This window comes from Mastomys coucha, unplaced genomic scaffold (genome assembly GCF_008632895.1).
Source record: "Mastomys coucha isolate ucsf_1 unplaced genomic scaffold, UCSF_Mcou_1 pScaffold1, whole genome shotgun sequence".
Lineage (NCBI taxonomy): Eukaryota > Metazoa > Chordata > Mammalia > Rodentia > Muridae > Mastomys > Mastomys coucha.
Window position 1 is genome coordinate 46,571,125 of NW_022196891.1, and position 22,233 is coordinate 46,593,357.

Sequence of the window (22,233 nt, forward strand, 5' to 3'; positions counted from 1 at the left end):
CAGGAATGTAAATCAGGATTGCCGGCAGCTAGAGCACAATTGGGCTTTGTCCTCTGACTAGGAAGTGTTGCTTAGAGAGGTGAACCCCAGCAAGAAGGCTGGTTTGCTTCTCTTGCTGCTACTCAGAACCCAGAAGTCTTCTGCATGACATTCCTGAGGCAGTGGTCAAACTACTCTGGACCCAAAGCAATGATAAATGAACTACTTTTATAGACTTAAACGCATTTGTTATAAACTTTGTTCAAAACAGTGTTCTGTTTTTTTAATAGCCTGGAAGTCTGCGAGCACATAATAAAATTAACAGGGAGGAGGGTCATTAAACACCTGGCTGAAATGGAAACCAGATATCTAACAACCTTACTCACTAAAACAAATAGGGAAGTGGGAATTTACATAGTTTTAAGATCAACTAAAAAAAGAAAAAGAAAAGAAGAAAGAAAGAAAAGGGAGGAAAGAAGGGAGGGAGGGAGGAAAGAAGGAAGGAAGGAAAGAAAGAAAGAAAGAAAGAAATATTTAAAACACAAGTTTTTTTTTTTCTTGCTTGTTTCAAGTTTATGGAAGTCTACTTCAGTTAATATTAACATATCTACCTGGAAGATAAAAGGTCTACAGTTATCTTTTTTTAAGCTGGAGGCTGGAGGGATGCCTCAGCAGTTATGAGTGCTTGCTGGAACTCCTAACACCCACATGGCAGCCTACAACTGCCTGTAATTCCAGTCCTGGGGTCTCTGAGGCTTTCATCTCTGTAGGCACTGTGTATGCATCTGATACACACACAAGCACACACATGCAGGCAAACCACTCAAATATATAAAAGGGGTAAATCACTTTTTAAAATTAATCTTTAAAAATCCGAGATAACGGCAATACTATGGAGTCATGATAACTTATAGGCAAAAGGCTTAAAAGATAACTGAGGCTGAGTCTGTTATCATGGCTGACAGATTAACAGGGTCTTATGTAGCCCAGGTTGGCCTCCAGCCATCACAGGCTGGTCTTGAACTTGAGTCCTGACCCTACAGCGTCTGCCTGTGGAATAGCTAAGAGTGCAGGCCTCTGCGTCTTCACTGGCTCATGTGAGGCAGTGCTGGGGATCAAAGCACTTCATTTAAATAAACACACAAAGTAATGTGTGTCATGAAGGCATTTTTAAACACACATATCATTATTCTCTGTCTTAGTTCATACTCCGCTCCCAAAGCCCTCCCTCTGCTCCATGAACTTCTATCTGGCCCACTTCCTTTCCGTACCAGCATCCTCTCTTCTGTTTTCATGGCCATCACCCTGTCTTTGCCACCCCCTCCTGAGCTTTTCATCCCCTTTGATAACTTCCCTTTTACTTTCAAGACCTACACGTATTTGTGTGTAAATTTAAGGCTAGCTTCCAGGTATGAGAGGCATGTGGCACTTGTCTTTCTTGGTCTGGGTTATTGCACGTAGCATAGCTATTTTCAGTTTCGCCTAATTTCCAGCAAAGGTCATTATTTCATTTTTATGCCCAAATAAAACTCTTTTATGTATAAGTAACATGATTTACTCATTCATGTCTTGATGGAGATCATGGTTGCTTCCATTTCCTAGCTATTGTGAAGAATACAGCAATAAACGTGTACTTGCACTATCTCTGTGGTGAGATATATACTCAGGCATGACAGCTGGGTAATCCAGCAGTACTGTCTTCAGCTTTCTGAAGAGCCTCTACACTGACTTTCAATCACCTCTACCAGCTCCCACTCCCTCCAGTAGTGAATCAAGGTTCCTCTTTGACAACATCCGTGCCAAGATTATTACTGGCCACTTGTATTTCTCTGTGTGTGTCTGTTTGCATGTGTGCAACCTGCATTTGAGTGTATTTATTCTTACATGTACTGGTGGAAGAAAAAAAGCCAGTATCTTCTGTTCTCCTCTACCTCTTCTCCACCTTAATTTTTAAGACAGGGTCTCTCTGTGAACCTGGAGCTCTCCATTTTGGCAAAAAAAGGGGGGGGGGCTGGCCCATAAGGTCCCTGGGATCTATTAGTCTCCATCACTCACCCCCCAGTACTGGAGTTACAGATGTGTGCTCCTGCTGTGCACAGTTAATATAGATGCTGGGATCTAAACTCAGATCTTCATGCTTGCACAGCGAGCACTTTATGTCCTGAGCTAATTCTTAGTGTTTCTTGTGCTTATGAAGTTCTTTTGAGAATGTCATTGTTTACATCTACATTGTAATGTTTTTTAGTCACTGTTATTGAAGTTCCAGGTCTTTCAATAGGGTCTTTGATCCACTCTTAATTGTTTATTTGTTTGTTGGTTTGTTTTTTTTTTTTGTGTGTGTGTGTGTGTGTGTGTGTGAACATTTGTTAAAATGGTTGTCATTTCTTTAGTGTGTGTTAAAATTAGGTTGCATTAGCTGCATGGACTAAACCACCTATAAATGTAAAAAATGATGAATGATATGCCAGGCAGACATTAATCAAAAGAAAACTGGTTTGCTATATTAATTCCAAACAGACTAAACATTAAGGCAAGAAAAATGATCAGGAATAAAGAGGAGTACTACTTAGGATGAAGGAGTAATTTCCTCAAGAAGACATAATAATGTGTCAAATAATAGATCATGAATACATGCGGCAAAGTGTAATATATAAGAGCAAGAAGAAACAGAAAGATGCTGTCGCAGCTGGAGATTTTAACAGCCCTCTACCAGTTACAGATACAGAAAGCACAAAATTAGTAAAGACATAGTTACCTCAGAACTCAGTCAATTAACTGTGTACAATAAACGTCTACAGACCACGTCATCCATCATCAGGACACACATTCTTCTCAATCCCGTGTGCACATTCACCAGAGGGAACAATTAGCCCTCCCTAGTGTATTTAAACTACAAAAAATAAAACAATGTTCTCATAACATTGAAATTAAGTGAACTAAAAATTAAGGACCAAAGATGTATAAAAATCCCCCAAACACACAGAGATAATCAACTTTGCAAGTGCAGCAATAACAGGTGAGTCAAAGAAATAATAAAAGAAAATCACAAATAGCATTGAAATAAAGGAAAATTAGAATACAACTTAGGAAAATTTGTCCAACTGAGAGAGAAATCTATAGTGTCCAATTCTTTGACTAGAAGGAAGACAAAAAATTCAAAATAAGTAAACTAAGCCTCCATGTTAGGAAACACAAAGAAGGATCAGGTTAAAATACAAAATAAGCAGAAAATAGTAGATTAAAGCTGATATCAATAAAATTGAGATTCAAAATGAGAAGGGAAAAAGCAATGATCCAAAACAAAAACCAAAAAACAAAAAACAAAAACAAAAACAAAAACAAAACAAAAAAACCTTCCTTCTTTGAAAACACCAGACCAGGTGTGGTATTACATGCATTCAATCTCCACATTAAAAGGCTGAGAGCGGGAGATTTCTGTGAACTATATAGTGAGTTCTAGGACAGTCAGGGTTACATAGTAAAACCCTGTCTCAGAAGAGTAAATACATAAAATAAAATAGTATAAAATCAATAAACCTTTAACAAGGCATTTTAGAAATGAGAATGTGGGTTACTTAATTTCATAAATCAAAAGGCAACAAATTTCATGGACAACAAAGTGATAGTAAAAGGAATTTAAAAAAAAAACTGATTCAAAATTGACAAAGTGGATAAACTAGAACAACTCATTAGACAATCCATCAAAACTAAACATTCTGAATAAACCCACATTTGACAAAACAAAGTGAATCAAGAATGACTGACTTTCCCAAAAAGAAAGGACCTAATTCACAAGGGTTCACTTGTGAATTCTAGCAAATGAAAAATTATAAAAGTTATGTACAATCTCTTCCAGACGATAGAAACAGGCAGAATAGCACTTAATTCATGGCTGGCAGCCAGCATTACTAGAATTTCAAAACCAGATAAAAATATTACAACAAAAGAAAATTATAGACTAATGTCCTTCATGACGATAGATACAAAACTGTTCAACAGAGTCTTAGCAAACTTAGTCTAATGTCGATAAAGAGCCACAGGCCATGGAACTTGGCAGGCAATGGATGGAACTAGAAGCCATTATGTCAAGTAAAGTAATTCAAACTTAACAGGAAAAGTAAATTTTCTTTCATATGCATAATTTAGGCCTAAATTTTATATGTAAATGTATGCATAGATGCTTGCTTTTATCTCCCTGCAAGTTTAACAAATAAATTTAGATAAAAGATCAAAAAACAGGAGAAAAGGGTATTAAAGAAAAGGGAGAAAGTTGTGGGTAATGGGATATATGTGACATGAAAGCAGAAAAGTCTGATATCTAGGGGGAAAAGAGAACCAGCCAAGGGTGAGGGAAGGGAAAGAGGGTGTAGTGAGAAAGAAGAATGAATGGGAAGGAAGTATAATGATTGGTGGGATAGCAGTTCTATAAGAAGCAGAAGCGTCCATTAATCTAAAAGTCACTTATATAAAATATAAAACTTTTTAAAATATCATCATTAAAACACAGTTTAAGGTGCTAAGCAGTAACCCCAGTATTTCAAAGGCAGAGGCAGCCAGCCAGAGGCCAACTTGGCTACATACTAAGACTGTTACTCTGAAAATCAAGAAATAAGAAATGTGCACAAAAAAAAAAAAAAAAAAACCACCCTGAATTTATAAATTCGACACTTTCCAAAATTCATGCAAAGTTAAGAAATTGCTTCAAAAATGTTTTTGTAAGGCACAAGGTCCAGAAAAGCACAAACAGAAAAGGAGAACATGGTGAACTAAAATGACCAGACCTCACGATTTTCTGGGCTGCAGTAATTAGTACAGTATGGTACTTGTGAAAGAACAGACAAGTTAGCAATGCAAGAGATTTTGTCTTTTCATCAAATGGAGCCGTATCAACTAGACATCTACATTGAGATAAAAACAAACAAACCAAGACTGAGTTTTCTTAGGCTTAAAATAAAATGAAAAATGCCTTGGAAAATCCAACTTTGGGGACTGGATTTTTCTACCTAAGACCTCAAAATTAACTTTTGTAGATGTATGCTAGCACACAAGAGATGGAGACAGGAAAATAGGGGTTCAAAACCAGCCCTTGCCACAAAGCGAGCTTTAGATTAGGCTAACCTTCATGGGATCCTATGTTAAAGAACATAAAGAAAAAGAAGAAGAAGAAAGAAGGAAGAGGAGAAATAGCAGGAAGAAAGAAAAGAAAGGTAGGAGGGAGATGAAAAAGAAAGAAGGAAGAAAGAGGAGAAAGAGGAAGAAACAGAATGAGGGAAAAGGAAGAAGGTGAGAGGGAAAGGAAGGAAGGAGAGAAGAAAGATGAAAAACAGAAAGAAGTAGAAGAAGAGAGAGGGGAGAAAGAAGAGTAAGAGGAGGAAGAAAGAAACAAATAAATGAAAAGATCACACACATAAAATTATTCTTACCTATAAGTTTGCTTACCTGCCAAAGCTCTGTGCTTATCTTTGCCTTTGAACATGTAATAGCATATGAATATTCAATGTCTAAAATTCCCCTGTAGTATGAAACTTATGAGCAATACTTTTATCTATCTCTAGTTTAACACTTAAGTTGTTGCAAGGATATTCACAAAAATGCTTCTTAATAAAGCACAGGAGAAAAATGTGGCCATCACAAGGGCCTGCATCAAATTCAAGGCATTCTACTTGATGCTGCATCTCAGTCTTCCCAAGAGGCCTGCCATCGACTACATGAGACGCCATTATAAATTACAGATTTTATAAAAATAACATGTATTACTACAAATTATATTAGGCTTTAGCATCTTAGATAATTTATTTTTTATTTATGTGTATGTATGCCATGTGTGGGGGGCAGCTCAGAGAGGCCAGAAGAGGGTGTTGGATGCCCTGAAACAGGAGTTGCCAATGGTTGTGAGCTACATTGCTGGAACTCTGGTCACCAAACACTGGTACTTGGAAAAAACAACGAGTGCTTTTACCCACTGAACTGTTTCTCCAGCCCCATGTATTAGTACTTACGTTTAAAGATCAATAAAGTATAATTCTGTTAGGTTAAATGACTTATAGGTGAGTTATCTTTCATAAAAAGTAAACCATTTTTAGACTCCAGTATGGCTGCCACCTGTGTCTTTCCCCTTTGTACATTCCTTGCTTGAACAGAGAATGAAGCCAAACCAATAGTTAATTAAGATGGTTTCCACTTACTTAGCATAGATGGTTTCCTACTTTAGAGAAGTTCTGTTTCTACATCTGTAGTTGATCTACCTTGAGATCTAGAAGTTCGTCTTACTCTGACCCTTGCAGCCCTCCGTTTTCATCTGTGCCTATTTTCATCAGTCTCAATTCATCTTAATTACAACAAATAAAGCATGCTCCCATGTCCCTCATAAGAAATCAGACCAAACTGACCACTTCCTGGACTTTCCCAAGTTAACTTTGGATACACTCAAAAAGTCTTCAGATTAGTATTTCCTAAACAGTTACCATCATACTCTTCATTATTTCATTCTTAGACTTGTAAGCATAAAGAAGGGAGTAGCTATAGAGCAGGCAGGGCTTACACTCTTGGAGAAAGATGTTCATTGTCAATAAATGATTATCCATATAGTCTGGAGATGTCTTGTCATGGCATCCCAAAGACAGTATCCACATCATCATTTCGTTTAAAGGAGATGATGATCACATATCATTTCAAAGGAGCTTACTCTGGGCTGGGTCCCCGTTTGGATGATAAACGGCTGCTTATGGCTCGGGGATGCCGCCAAAGGAAATGATATTGACTCGACAACTAACATTCTCCAAGAGAAACCAGTGAGTCAGGACCATGCTAGGCGGGAGCTGGCTGTTATTTCTATTGAGATGTCAAATCTAAGCCCCAGCTTCTGACTTAGTCACCAAGATTAAGCCTTGCCTGCAGGTCTAGAATTACCTTACTTTGAGTGTCTGTCCTCATCCTTAATCTTTTCCATAGTGAATTAAACTTTACCAAACAATAGGGGGAAAAAAAAACCAGTGTACTCGGTTGATTCTGTACAATTATGTTGACACTGGTAACTAAGATGATTAACATTGAAAAAGTCAACCAACTTAGATCAAGCTAGTGTGATGAGTGTGATGGTTTGCCAACATTTAAAATTCTACTGTTAAAAGACTTAACTTAAAGAAACTAATGTAAAACCAATCAGGTGGAAGAGGAGATGGAGGCTACATGTAAATAGATGGATGTTACCCAAGACCCAACCTGAAGGCTGCACCAAGGATGCTATTATAGTCAGGGTGGACAGAATCTTACTACTGAGCAGAGAAAGTGATCTTTGATCAGCAACTAGCAACTCTAACTAATCTTAGAGCCGTCAAAAAACACCTCTGCCCTGATACTACCCTCACCTTTCTTGCTTATTTTCAGTTTCACTTCCTGATGTGCAGTTTCACTGTAGGACAAGTAACCAGTGCAGGTACTGCTCCATCCTGTCCCTTCTCTGTAAAGGAATGATCCCCATTATCTCTTTGTTGCAGGAGCGCATGGACTCCCTTATGTGATCACACTAAACAATTGATAACTAGGGACTCAGAGGGCATTTGGGGTGGATGGTAGAGAAGGGGTAAATGGTTATGATGAATGCATGTTGTATGGATGTATGGAAACAGCATTCAAAACTGAATAAAATGTCTTTAGGCAATATCAGATGGTAGGAAAACTCAGTTAAAAAAAAATCCCAGAGCTCAAAACAGAAACAGAAAAATTGTGAGTTCAATATCGGACACAGCTACACAGTAAATCTGACCCCAGCCATGAGGTTGTCTCAAAAAACAAAACACACAGAACTGAAATTACATAGTGAGTACCATAGTGATAACTTATAAAGCCTGCACTGGCATGCACTGGCAGAACATTTTAATGCAGCCCAGGCCATAGAGAAAGCAATCACCATGGAACTAGGATTCAGTGTGTCCCAGAGTGTCAGTTTCTCTAGGTATCTGTTGTTTGACAAAACTTTTCCTAGGGAGATGCAACAAACACATCTACTCACCCAGACAGGGAGTCTATGACAGACCAAAGTACAGGTGCCACCACGGTCCAACTCACAGTGAACCAAGGAGTTGTTTTTTTTTTTCTGAAACTACAAGAGTATCGGTGCCTTACAAGTTCCTTACAAGATCAGAAATATATAAACACAGCAGCATCACTAAAACCCACCCTAGCACAGGTGACAGTTCCCAAAAGCTGGGAAGCTGGAGCACTCTGTGCAGGCAGGTTGGAGAAAGCCCTTTGGAAGTCACTCTAGTCTTAAATCTCCTTGCAGGAAGCTGGATCTGCCTGAACCTACTTCAGTTGTTCACCGTCCTGCTTAAGGAGCATCCCTACAGGACAGAACATTTTAGTCTTGGAGGAAACTGTGAACACAACAGCACTGGATAGGAGCAAACCAAGCTCTGTAGACTTATCCGTATTCTTGCCACACTGTATGAGTCCTTAAAAATAAAAATCTCAAGACGTGGAAGTCCATAGGAACACAACCACACATGGAACGGAACTCACAAAACTTGATGAGATTTTTATAAAGAACTATGCCAAAATTTGAGAAGATAAAAGCTAATAGCCTCAGCCTGGACAGATGGTTCAATGGTTAAAAAAGCATCCAGCTCTTGCAGAGAATCATGATTAGGTTCCCAGCTGAGATCAGATGGCTCTCCTCCATTTGCAGGTGATTGGACACCTCTGGCCATCTTGGGCACCTGAGTTCACATTCACATACCCACACAGACACATAATTAAAAAGTAAAATAAGTATCTTTTGAAAACTCTTGGTAACCTATGAATCTCTTAATATACATTCCATGGTACAAAAGCAAAAATATAAATAGTAATTGTAATTTCTACATTTCTTCCACTAAAAGAGGGCTTGTGGCCAGACATGGGTGCAAGGGAACAATCATCAACTGCTGTGTATCTTTTGACAATCAGTTTAATATGGTTTCTAATTTGAATTAGCAAACTGCCTAAACTAGGCCATCCTCCTCACTGTGACAGGACATCCATCACCCAATCTGTTGATGAAACTTGAACAGAACAGAAGATAGGGGTTGCCTTCTTTTTCCTTGTCTTGCTATTTGAGCTGAGAAGTTTCATCTCACCTAAGAGGAATTCTTGGGCTGGGATTAACACTAACATCTCCCCCCTCATCCTCAAGCCTTATGATGGTTAATCTTTAATTGTCAATCTGACACACTAGCATCACTTGGGAGAAGAGTCTCAGTGAAGGACTGTCTAGATCAGCTGACCCATTGATGTGCCTTATGGGGCTGATCTTAATTATGTTATTTGAATGGGGAAACATAATGAACACAAACACACATGCATTCATTCCCTCTGCTCTCGACTGTAGATAAGACCAACTGCTTCAGATCACTCCATCTTTATTTCCCCACTATCATGGACTGCTTGTCTGGAATTATGAGCCACACACACACACACACACACATACACTTTCTCTTTTAATTGCCTTTGTGAGAGTAGTTTATCACAGCAATTGGAAATGAAATGAAGACAGGCCTCTATATTAGCACTAAATTATGCCTCCACGTGTTCTGTGTCTCCATCTTGAGAAAGCGGGTGATGAGGCTTCTCAGACTTTGCAGTCTCGTGGGCTTACCCTCCATACTATAGTTAAGTAATTACTAGCTGTGATGGGTTCTGTTTGCTCAAGAAGCCTGATATACTAGACTTCCTCTTCCTCACTTCACTAGATTGTATTAGTACTGCCATAATAAGACCCATTGTTAATATTTGGAAGTTTAATATTAATAAAGTCCTTTGCTTTGGTAGGTATAATTTAATACCTTTCATATACGTTTGCCAGTAGCAGCATCTTACATTCTGAAGTCCCAGAAATGTCCTCACCTTTTTTTTTTAACACTTTTGAAGAAGTCACGTTGTGCACACAGTACTGTATTGTGCATGAGTGCCCTGTGAGGCAAACACCACAGACGATGCTATTTAGACTCTGCATTCCAGATGAGGCAGAGCCCAGTGCTCCTGAGCACAGAACCGAGACTACCAGCCGTACCAGCACAAGACTACCTTTTGGATTACATACCCAGTACTGGTAGGGTTTTTTTCCCCCCTGTGTTACTGTAATAATCTGGAAAAATGCCTGTCCACATTTCAGACATCCTGAGGTGTCATTCATTTTTAAAGGTCATTTCCTCACAGTAGGCAATTGCTAGTACATCCATGTGGTTGACCTCTCTAGTGAAAGGCTAGCCTTCATTTCTGGGGATGCACAGTGGCCCTCTGTTGCCAGTATGTGGTAGGAAAAAGTGTGGATATTTTTTAAAACTACAAGGGTTATGATTCATTTTCTGAGAAAAAAGATGGGAACTTTCATAAAATTTGTTTGTTTTGTTTTGTTTTTTTGACACAAAGACTCATGCTATAGCCTTGAACACGCGGCTTTCTCCTATGGAAATAACAGATGTGAGCCATCCCACTTCATTAATTTCCTAAATGCTTTATTCTTGATCTTTCCTTATGAAGTTAATGCTTCCATTGGTGACAAAAACAACAAGAAAGCTACAACACATTCTACAGGAATGGATATCTTTAATGTTGAAAAAGCACCTTAAAGCAACGCTACTCCATGCTTTTCCGCCATCTTATAAGCCAGCACCAGTAGAAGAGAGCTCGGTGGCTGCAAACACTGCCTCGGCCCCCAGTATTCTCCCACACGGAGCTGTAGTTTCAGAAGCCCCATCCTGGACCTTAGGGCAGCCAGATTGATAGCCTCTGTCATCTACTGCTCATTCCAGGCTATCTGACTTTGCCCATCTTCCCTTTTTTTTGCTAATGTTGCTCTCCATACTGAAAGAGTTCAGTCATGCATTTTTAAAAGATCTTCCAGGAACTGTGACACACTCCGGTAATCTCAACACTCAGAAGGCTAAGTCAAGAAGACGGCTCTCAGCTGAAGACTAGCTTCGATCACACAGTGAGCAAGGAGCCGGCCTCAGGTACATAGCAAGACCTTAACCCCAAATTGATTAACGGAAAAATATCTTTCTCTGAAAACCATAAAGCATGTTTCCATCTACACAAAATGCACTCAGTTTTGATGTACACACAGACCAAGTCAATGACGAAAACTCCGGACACCCTCTCCACTTTATGAGCATGCATTTAATCCCAGCACTCCAGAGGCAGAGGCAAGCAGATTTTGAATCTATGAGTTCAAAGCCAGCCTAGCCTAGATAGTATATTTCAGGCTTGTCAAGGATAAACTACTGAGACCTTATCATAAATAAATAAATAAGCAAATAAGCAGCAAATAAATGAATAAGAATGAAATAAAAGAGTTGTGCAGTTCAGAAAGACAAATATCACATTTTTAGTCTCATGTGCAGAATCAGGATTTAACAAAATACACATATGAATACAGGAGGGGCCTATTTGGAAGGAGGGAGGGGATAAGCTCCCATGGGCCGGATTAGCATCTGTATCCCTAGTACTTTTGACAGGGATTGCCATGCTGCAAGCATACAGTGAATGACAATACATGTTCAAATAAAAATTGCGATAGCTTTACAGATAGAAGAACTTCAAAGCCCAAATATTGAGTTGCAGACAGTATCTGGTCACAAGCTTAACTCCACAGACGCTCACTGTGTCTCCTTCTCTGTTCTAGAGACGAGATTCCATGCAGAAGTTTGAAAGTTACCAGTTCGAATGACTTCTCTGAGGGTTACATAAGAACAACTATCTCTCCAAGGGTGATGGAGTGAGAAATAAAAGTTTAAACTGTACCGAAGATATAAAACAGTCTATGGGCTGGAGAGATGGCTCAGTTAAGAGTGTGTAATGTTCTTGCAGGTGAACCTTAGTTCAATTCCCTGCACCCGCATTGGCGGTGCACAACTGCCAGTAACACCAGCTCAAGGGAGACCTGATTCCTCTTGCCTCTATGGGCACCTGCACTCATGTTATTAAAATAACTATAAATATAAAATAAATTTAAATTAATTTAAATTGAAATTAAATAATTAAAAATTATTGAAATTGAGAATAAAAATGAAAATACATCTTTTATAAATGCTTTTTAGCTAGCTTCATTTTAATCTATAGAAATCCATAATCGTGAAGAAAAGTAAAATATTTTTTCAGAAAACAAAGATTACTCCACTAGAGTTTTTGAACCACACCTTGATTGTTTGCTTTTTAGAAAATAATTGCTTTAAATATAAGGAAAAATACAAGTATGGTACACAAAAAATAGCAATCAAGAGTTATATTAATAAAAGTAAAATTTAAAACAAAATTATTATCTCAGATAAAGAGAACTTACTATAATAATATAATATCAATTCAATAAAAATATATATAATTCAAAGTTATATGTGCCAAATAATACAATTGAAAATTTCATAAAGTAAAATTTGGACATTAAACTTATTTTTATATGTGGGCTATTTATCAACATAGATAATATGCTAGCTGATATCACATATAAACCTGCTTTAAAATATTATGGAGTATATTTTGAAAACTTCAAGTATAGCAATGGCAAAAGCATTATCAAATGTTTGAAAATTAATAAAGCCATATCTGCATGTCCTATGTATCAAAGAATAAATCACAGTGAAAATTAAAAATATTACATTAAAATATGACCTCTTGAAACTTATGAGATAAGATAATGGTTTACAAACAATTGAATATTTAATATTCAGTAATCAAAATGCAAGAAGCAAAGCTAGCAGTATTCACAAATCACAGAAACGGTTGATCTAGAAATCTAGGTCATCCAAAGGATCAACAACAATCAATTATATTTTCACATGAAAACAAAACTGACTTGGTTGTTGTTCTACGACTGTGAAGAGACACCATGACGAAGGTAACCCTTATAAAGGAAACCATTTAATTAGCAGCTTGCTTACAGTTTCAGAGGCTTAGTCCGTGGAAACCATGGCAACAGGCAGGTATACGTAATGTTGGCAGCTCACATCCTGATCCACAGGCAGTAGGCAGAGAGGCACTGGGATTGGTGTGAGCTTTTAAACCTTCAAGCCCACCCCTAGTGGCACACCTCTTCCAGCAATGCCACACCTCCTAATACTTTCTAAACAGTTCTAACTGGGGATCAAGCATTCAAACATATGAGCCTATGAGGGCCATTCTCACTTAAATGGCCAAAAAACTAATTAAAAAATAAAATTTACAAGTACCATCACAATAATCCTAAGAAATCAAAGAATATATAGTGTATGTATAAATTTTCATATATACATACATATATGTTTATGTATTTATACATGTATGTATATATGAATATTCTTATATATTTGTATATATATAAGAATTCTTACAGAAAACTACAACATATTGCTAAGTAAGTTAAAAATGAGTCATCATCATATCACTTCTACCTTAATTGATATTGAGCTGTCAAATCATTACAGAAGGGAAGGGAAGGAATATGTGTGTGTGTGTGTCTGTGTGTGTGTATGTCTGTATGTGAATGCATATGCTCACATGAGTTGACAAACTAATTCCAAAATTTATATGAAGATTCAGTAGTAAAAATAAAATAATCATTTCTAGTCCTGGAGAAGAAGTAAGGAGCTTTATCATATCATATATGTGCATTTCAAATCTTTGCAATTGGGGCAGCTTCATACTGGGGCAAACACAGACTAATAGACCAATAGGAATGAAAAATAAATCAAGTCACACATATATAATTGTCTAAATTATAGCAATGTAAAATGGTTATCAGTAGACTGCATTGCTTGGAATCTACCCAATTAATGAAATACATGACAACGTACACATGTGGAGTTCTATTCACAACAACTTGAGTGAACCTCCAAGACATCATTCTGAATCCAGATGTTTAGAGAAATATAGGGAGAGGGGGAAGCAAAATTACCCATGACATTAGATGTAAATATAGGTTAAATATAGGTTTTCTATAAGGAGATTTATGAAGCACAAGAGATATGAACCAACCTCTGGGAGTATTTACAGTGGGTGTTTTGATTTAGATGATATTTCCTGGGTGGAATGCATATATAAAACTTCATCATGTTTAGCTTAGCGAGGATGAAGAGAAATGATGGGGAGGGGCAGGCAGAGAAAGAGAGAGGAGAAGAAAGAGAGAGAGGAAGAAGAAGAGAAAAAGTGAGAGAGGGAGGGAGAGAGAGGAATTGCAAAAGAAAATTAAGACATAACCAAAGGGCAGAAAAAAGATGAAAAATTTAAAAAAAAAAAAAAAAACTGAGATTTTCAAGATTTCAAGGCAAGAATGGCCAGAAGATAGAGGAGGAAAAGGCCAGAGTTCCATCGAGTTTAGAGTTTAGCACACGACATACACTGAACATTTATTCTGAAGGAAGGGACAAATGCAATTTGGAGTGATTTGGGATGTGAATAAAAAGAAAGAAAACATTACAAGAACTATAATATGTTAATTTTGCAATCTGGCCAGGGAAACAAATGCTAACTAGGGAAAAATTAATAAGAGAACAGTGTTTCAGAAAGCAGAAATGAGGCTTTAGCTAATTCATCAGTAATCACAAAATTATCTCCAATCCACTGAAACCGGACTGAATCCCATGTGCTGAATTGAGACAGGAAATCTCCTCCCCCCGCCCCCAGCCCCTTGCCTCTCCTATTGTTATTGACTTGGTTTGGTTTTTAATCAAAAGACAGACTGTTTTCAATAAAATACAGAAAATCACAGTGAATAAAATTTGACATATCAACTCTTCACTAAAAATTAGCCAATAATAGAAGAATTTTCTAGCATTTCTAGCTAAGCGAAAGTTTATACAGTTATTTGCCTCGGAAAGGCATATTAACATAAAGTCTTTTTTATTTTAAGGTTTAATTGCATTATGAGGAGAAAAGTTACATGATTTCAATTTATCTGAATTTGTTGACATTTAAAAACTTATTTTAAGGAAATAGAATTAAATCACACTCTTGTTTCCCTTTTGTACCCCAACTCCTCCCAGAGACCCCCCTTCAATACTTACAATATCTTTTTTGGTCATATTCTTTAAAACTTATAAAATATTATAAAAATAAAAATGAGTATTATAAAAGTTGTTTGATATAAAACAGTAATCAATTTAACAGGCTTGTTTACAATACTGAAAATATATGTTTTTCTCAATATAAATTTTAAATAACTCCAAACATATTAACTGTATATTCCAAAATAAAGCATCACTACTAGTATTTTCTTAAATGAACATAAATATATAAAGTCTTTTTGTTTGTTTGTTTGTTTTGTATTTAGTAGAGCTTAAAACCTTGGCTCTTACTGTGGTACAAGCCCAAAATAAGAACAATTTTTAGACATTGGATTTCATTGTAATAAGGCTGTACTTCAATGACCCTCACATCCCCAAAGGGTTTTACCTCCATCATAGCTAAGTTGAGGGTTGACAGTTCTGCTGTGCCAAGGAATGAAATGTAGGCTCGATTTTTGGATATAGACTTCCTGCTATGGTCAAAGCCCACAGAGAACAAGTTACATTCATTTAAGAAATGGTCTGTGAGCTGGGCGGTGGTGGCGCACGCCTTTGATCCCAGCACTTGGGAGGCAGAGGCAGGCAGATTTATGAGTTCAAGGCCAGCCTGGTCTACAGAGTGACTTCCAGGACAGTCAGGGCTACACAGAGAAGCCTTGTCTCAAAAAAACAAAAAAAGAAAAGAAAAAAAAAAGAAATGGTGTATGTATTAAAATGGTCTATCCATCAAGTCATTCACCAACTGTTTCAATGAACAATGGTTCTGCTTGAAGGATGGCACAGACATTAGGTGAGGGTAAGAATCTGGTTCATTGGCTGTGATTATTTGGAAAAACATTCATCTCAGAGAAAGAGTAACTTATAAAGTCCTCTTCTTCAAACTTGATACGAGAGTTACAAATGTCAAGCAAGACATTCAGTCTCACTTTTTGTTGTTATCTTATAAGCCCCTCCCCAATTTAATTGTCTATGTTTCTTTTGGGTATATAAATACTTTTGAAATATATAAGCTGTTCTGAAAACCATAGTATAGTATAAAAACATGAAATAAGCAATACTACTACTAGAGAGGCTGAGATAGAAGAAGCAAGAGTTTAAGACCATTATGTTGTACACAGCAAGACACTGTCATGAACAAACAAACTGAAGGTGTATAGGGGTTATACAATATTGGATCTATTTCTCCAATTACCAAATTAGAGAGACCATTGGATGACATTCAACAAATTTCTAATTCCTCATATTTTTGGATTTCAACCGCTTGGATATGTTGGTAATATTAATATATTAAGAAAAAGTAATTGTTACTCTCTGTTGTTTTTGTTGTTAGAGGTGGAATTAGGTTTGTGTGGATTTGTTGAAAGATTACCTTCTTGCTTCTTCTAGGGTGTAGTTTTGCTCCTTATGTTGATGTTTTCCATCTATTATCCTTTGTAAGACTTGATTTGTGGAAATATATTGTGTAAATTTTGTTTTGTCATGGAATATCTTGGTTTCTCCATCTATGGTAATTGAGAGTTTTGCTGGGTATAATAGCCTGGGCTGGCATTTGTGTTCTTGTAGGGTCTGTATGACATCTGCCCAGATCTTCTAGCTTTCATAGTCTATGGTGAGAAGTCTGGTGTAATTCTGATAGGCCTGCCTTTATATGTTACTTGACCTTTTCCCTTACTGCTTTTAAAATTCTTTCTTTGTTTAGTGCATTTGGTGTCTTTATTATTATGTGACAGGAGGAATTTCTTTCCTGGTCCAGTCTATTTGGAGTTCTGTAGGCTTCTTGAATGTTCATGGGCATCTCTTTTTTTAAGTTAGGGAAGTTTTCTTCAATAATTTTATTGATATTTACTGACCCATTACCTTGGGAGTCTTCACTCTCTTCTATATCTATTATCCTTAGGTTTGGTCTTCTCATTGAGTCCTGGATTTCCTGGATGTTCTGGGTTAGGAGCTTTTTGCTTTTTGCATATTCTTTGACTGTTCTGTCAATGTTTTCTATGGTGTCTTCTGCCCCTGAGATTCTCTCTTCTATCTCTTGTATTCTGTTGGTGATGCTTGCATTTATGATTCCTGATTTCTTTCCTAGGTTTTCTATCTCCAGGATTGTCTCTCTTTCTGATTTCTTTGTTGTTTCTATTTCCATTTTTAGATTCTGGATGGTTTTGCTCATTTCCTTCACCCGTTTGATTGTGTTTTCCTGTAGTTCTTTAAGGGATTTTTGTGTTTCCTCTTGAAGGGCTTCTAGTTGTTTACCTGTGTTCTCTTGTATTTCTTTGAGGGTGCTATTTATGTCTTTCTTAAAGTCCTGTATCATCATCATGAGAAGTGATTTTAGATCTGAATCTTGCTTTTCCGGTGTGATGGTATGTCTAGGACTTGCTATGGTGGGAGTATTGGGTTCTGATGATACCAAGTAACCTTGGTTTGCGTTGCTTATATTCTTATGCTTGCCTTCTGCCATCTGGTTATCTCTAGTGCTACCTGCCCTTGCTAAATCTTACTGGGGCCTGTCCTTCCTGTGATCCTGGTTGTGTCAGAACTCCTCAGAGTCAAGCTGTCTCTGTGATCCTGTGATTCTGGGATCTTGTGATCCTGGGCTTTTTAGAGCACCTGGGAGTGGAGCTCTCTCTGGGTGTTTTGGGACTGGCTGCAGAGTTTGCGCCCAAGGTCTGCTCAGGGCACTAGTCAGCCAAGACAGATTGGAAGGAACCCGAGCCACAGGGCTGGCAGAGTTCCTGTGTGCCTGGGTCCTGCTGGTTCCAGTTACTTCTGGTGTTGGGACAGATGTTGTGTCCTCCTTACCTCTGATCTTGGGTGTCTGGGTGATCAGAGTGCCTGGGAGTGGAGCTTCCTCTGGGTGTTGTGGGACTGGCTGTGGAGCTTGCACCCAAGGCACTCAGGGCACCAGCCAGTCAAGAAAGACAGGACTAACATACAGTCAGAAGTTCACTTGTCCTTTCTCTATGAAGTCACATGCAACTACACTCTTTGACAAATGTGAAGTGCTAATATTTTTCTCTTGTTTCATGAAGTTTGCTGTTATCACAGATATTTTGGTTATCATTTTTTTCCTAAATCCCCTTCTTCTCTGAAGATGTACAGTAATCAAAAGACATGAGGGTTTTTTGTAATGCCGCATAGTCTAGTGTGCCACATTATGTTTGTGAGTACAATACAAATTCAAGGAGTAGTTTAAAATTTCAGTTTTACTAGAAGCACCAGCAATCTATCTGCACACACACACACACACACAGAGAGAGAGAGAGAAAGAGAGAGAAAGAGAGAGAGAGAGAGAGAGAGAGCACATAAGTTTCCCTCCCAGAAGGAATATACCACTTACTATAATGTGTTGATAAGGATCTATGAAAGACATTTTGGTCCCAGCTGCAGGAATTCTCACACTTCCCAGGTCTTCTCTGGTACTGTACCTTCTTGAAGCCTACAAAACAAGCAATCATTACCATTAAGTTTCCTCCTGGACCCAGTTCCAAGATTAAACCGTGGTGACTAGACATCGTAGGATATGCAAGTCTATGGGAGTAGCCAGGTGGACGGAGCTCTCTCTATACAGTTTTTCAGTATATATATATATATATATATATACATATATATATATATATATATATATATACTTGATACACATGGCTTATAGGGGAATGTTAAGCATAGTTTGATGCTACCATCTAACTTCTATATTTATTTGTTCAAACATTTTCAAAAGATTTTTGTTTTGGTTTGCCTCTACTTGTTAAGTATACAATAAGAAATGTATTGAATTTAAGAAAAATTAAAATTATTCTTGGGGGACTAGAAAGATGGCTCAGCACTTAACAGCACTGTAGCACTCTTGCAGAGGGCGTGGTCTACCTCACCCCACCCACATGAGGCATCTCACAACCATCACTAATTCCAGGTCCAAGACATACAACGAACACCCTCCCTGGCCTTCAAGGATATCTCCACTCACTAGTACAAACCCACACTCACTTACACATATGCATAACTAAAAAGAGTAAAGTTGTTTTCAAAATTATTATGTCAAGGATAGTTAAATAGTGCATGTTCTTTGCATTTACAGTTGCTTAGCATTTCATAAATTCACAACAGGAAAATTAGTTTCTTCACCTTAGGTATCTATTAGGAATCTTAAAAATGCATTCATATTAAATTTGAATTTTGGATATTTTTCCCATCTAAGTCTCCAGCTTAAATGGAAACAGTTAAGTGAAAATAATTTTCCAATTTATTTATTAATTGATCGACTTATCTCAATCAGTGATCTTACACAGCTGTGACAACTTGCCAATAAGATGTATCCATTAATGTAATAAATAAGTAGCATGACTGTTAAGAGGGTGCCCAACTGCTCTCTTGTAGTTGAATTTGAATCTTGCTCCACAGGACGAAATGTATGCCTGGTACTATCAACCTGGTCAAAACCCTATGGCTAGGAAAATCATAGGATGGAGTCTATGACCAGAGTTCTAGGATGGAGTCTAGGCTCATTGTTTTGTTAAATGAGCATCTAAAACTGACTTCTAGATATTTTTTTTACACCTCCATATTGGTGCTGATCGCAAGCTTTGTCAGATTTCCTTTTGTAGTAGGCAGTATTCTTAACTGGTCAAAGTGCTAGAACAATTGACTGGTAAAGTCTTAGCCTTCAGTGGAGGGTCTATATTACCCCCTGGCGTTAAGGCCCAGGGAACATTATGAAAAATGGAGCAGAAAGAATGTAAGAGCTGGAGGTTGGGAAGGACTGCTATGACACACTGTCTTGTGAACGTGACGTGGCTCTTGTACTCAGGAACTCACAGCAGCTGTGACTATCTGCTGTGGATTGTTGTCTATATGCAGATGAGGGCAGGCAAAATATAAGGCTAAAGTCTATGATTGGGCAATGAAAAAGGAAGGGGGGGCTAAGAATTTCAGAGCGAGAGGACCGGGACAGACAGGACAGAGATGAGAGAAAAATGGAGGAAGATGAGGAACCGGATCCACATGGCTTTAAATAGCCACAGGTAGCTATGGATATCATAGAAGAGCGTAGAATAATATAGGGCAATTTGTCTAATCTAGGTGGGCAGCTTGTGTCAATATCAATTGGCTCTGAGTTCATTGTGTGGGTGTTTTGTGGGTTGAGAATTTATTGCTATAAATCTGACTGATAAATTATAAGCCTCTAGAGTTTTGATTTTACTGGATTATGGGTATTTGTTACAGCTAGCCACAGGGGGTGTGATGGCTGGGAAGATAGGAGAGATATGGGGGCAAGGGGGACAGGGAAGAACCACGCAAGGGAAGCAGGGAAGACCACCACAGCTTGCAGCTCCCAATGGGGGAGGGAAAACTGCATTACTGGAGCATAGCCGGCATTAGCGTGGACTAATTTTTAATTGTTACAGGCTACAACCTGCCAGTACCAAGCTCATCAAGATTTCATCATGAGTGGATAGAGGCTTATAAGACCTGAACATTATATATGTGAGCTTGAATTCTTGGTCCTGTCTCCACCTCCCTAGGATTGGGATTAAAACAGTACCACCATGCCCAATTTAAATATAATTATGTTTATCTTTTAGTCATGCTTTTTTTACATTTATTTATTTGTGCATGAGAGAGAAAGTGTGTGTGTGTTTATGTATATATCGATGCAAATGTGTCACATGCATGTGAAAGTTGAAGAGTGACTTATAGGAGTTGTTCTTCTACCACCTGGGTTCCAGGAACCGAATTCATGTTGAAAGGCATGAGATCGAGCATATTAACTCAGCAAGCCATGTCACTGGCCCTACTTATCATATATTTCTATCAGGCTACACAAAGCATCTTTATTTCCAAGATAAGTTTTCTCTGTGTAACCCTAGCTGTCTTGGAACTCACTCTGTAGACAAGACTGGCCTCAAACTCACAGATTTTTGCCTGCCTCTGCCTCCCAAGGGCTGGGATTAAAGGCTGCACCACCACCGCCCATCGTGCACACATCGTTTTAAATCAACTTTAAACAAAGTGAATCGAAACCATCACTCTGGGTTTCTTTCAATACACCAATATAAAGTTGTTGTGGGTTTTGTTTCTATGTGCGTGTTTGTTTTGCATTGTCTTACTTTAAACTTAAAAGAAACATTTTCCAGGCATGGTAAAACACAGATTCCCAGGACTCATAGGTAGAGGCAAAAACATCAGGAGTCCAAGTCCAACCTGGGCTTGAGGAGAGTTTTGCTCAACTTTCTCTCACCACAAATAGAAAACTGTAACGATAAATAAGCCTATCAACAAGGACCTCTATGCTACAGTTTCAATGTCTGGCCTCACAGAAGTTCATTTTGACATTTAGTTTCCAAAGGCCAGATGGAGTGCTGCATGCCTATAATCCCAACACTTGGGAGATAGATAAAATAAAATCAAGAATTCAAGGTCTGCTATCTGCTGCTTCAGAGTCTGAGACCATTCTGGGCAACACGAGACCCTGTGTTTAAAATTTGAAAAAAGAAAATGTAATTGATGATGTCAGATCACTAGGCCTCTGCCTCAGCTTCTCCCTCCAGGTTCCTGCCTTGAATTCCTGTTCTGGCTTCCCTAGATGATTCTCTGTAACTTGAACTTGGAAGTCAAATTAACTGCTTCCTCCTCTAGTTGCTGTTGCCCATGGTCTTTATCATAGCAAGAAAAAAAGCAAACCAAGAGTGTGAGTAACAGCCAGCCTGAGGTTTGGAAGGGATAAAACTACATGTAAAACTACAACCCTATCTCACTCTGCTAATCCCTTACCAACTCAAGGGGGGATTTAACACTGTCTTCTGGATTTTTCAAGCACCAATACTTAAATGTGCACATACTCTCACATGAACACAAACACATGCGCAGAATTACAATTTAAAAAACAAATTAAGTCTAAAACTCAGAGATTGCGATAATGTACACAATACCTATCTATACAGGTTCACAGAAGAAAGAATCCTAGCCCTGAGAAGGGAAAATGAACACAGAGTTCTACCCCTAACCAAGAAGCTATTTACAATCAATTGGTACCTTCCAAGAGGGAAAATTAGTTTTCTCCAATAGAATATCACTGGGTATATAAAGCTACATGTCAGGGCAGGCCACATGCCAGGAATAGTTGGCTAACACAAAATGCACTTTTTGTTTTGTTTTGTTTTGTTAGGTTTTTATGCTTACTATGGGTTTTTTTTTGTTTTTTGTTTTTTGGTTTTTTTTGTTTTTTTGTTTTTTTGTTTTTTTT

The 22,233-nt window shown here is 38.0% G+C and overlaps 1 protein-coding gene across 1 annotated transcript in view; it reads right to left on the bottom strand.

Annotated features, from left to right (window-relative positions):
- Pla2g4a (phospholipase A2 group IVA) overlaps positions 1–22,233 on the bottom strand; it is a 143,209-nt gene that overhangs the window by 97,033 nt on the left and 23,943 nt on the right. The window contains exon 2 of the mRNA XM_031384460.1: positions 18,331–18,429. Within this exon, the coding sequence (XP_031240320.1) occupies positions 18,331–18,363 (33 nt within the window). The 5' untranslated portion in view covers positions 18,364–18,429. The remainder of the gene's footprint in view (positions 1–18,330; positions 18,430–22,233) is intronic.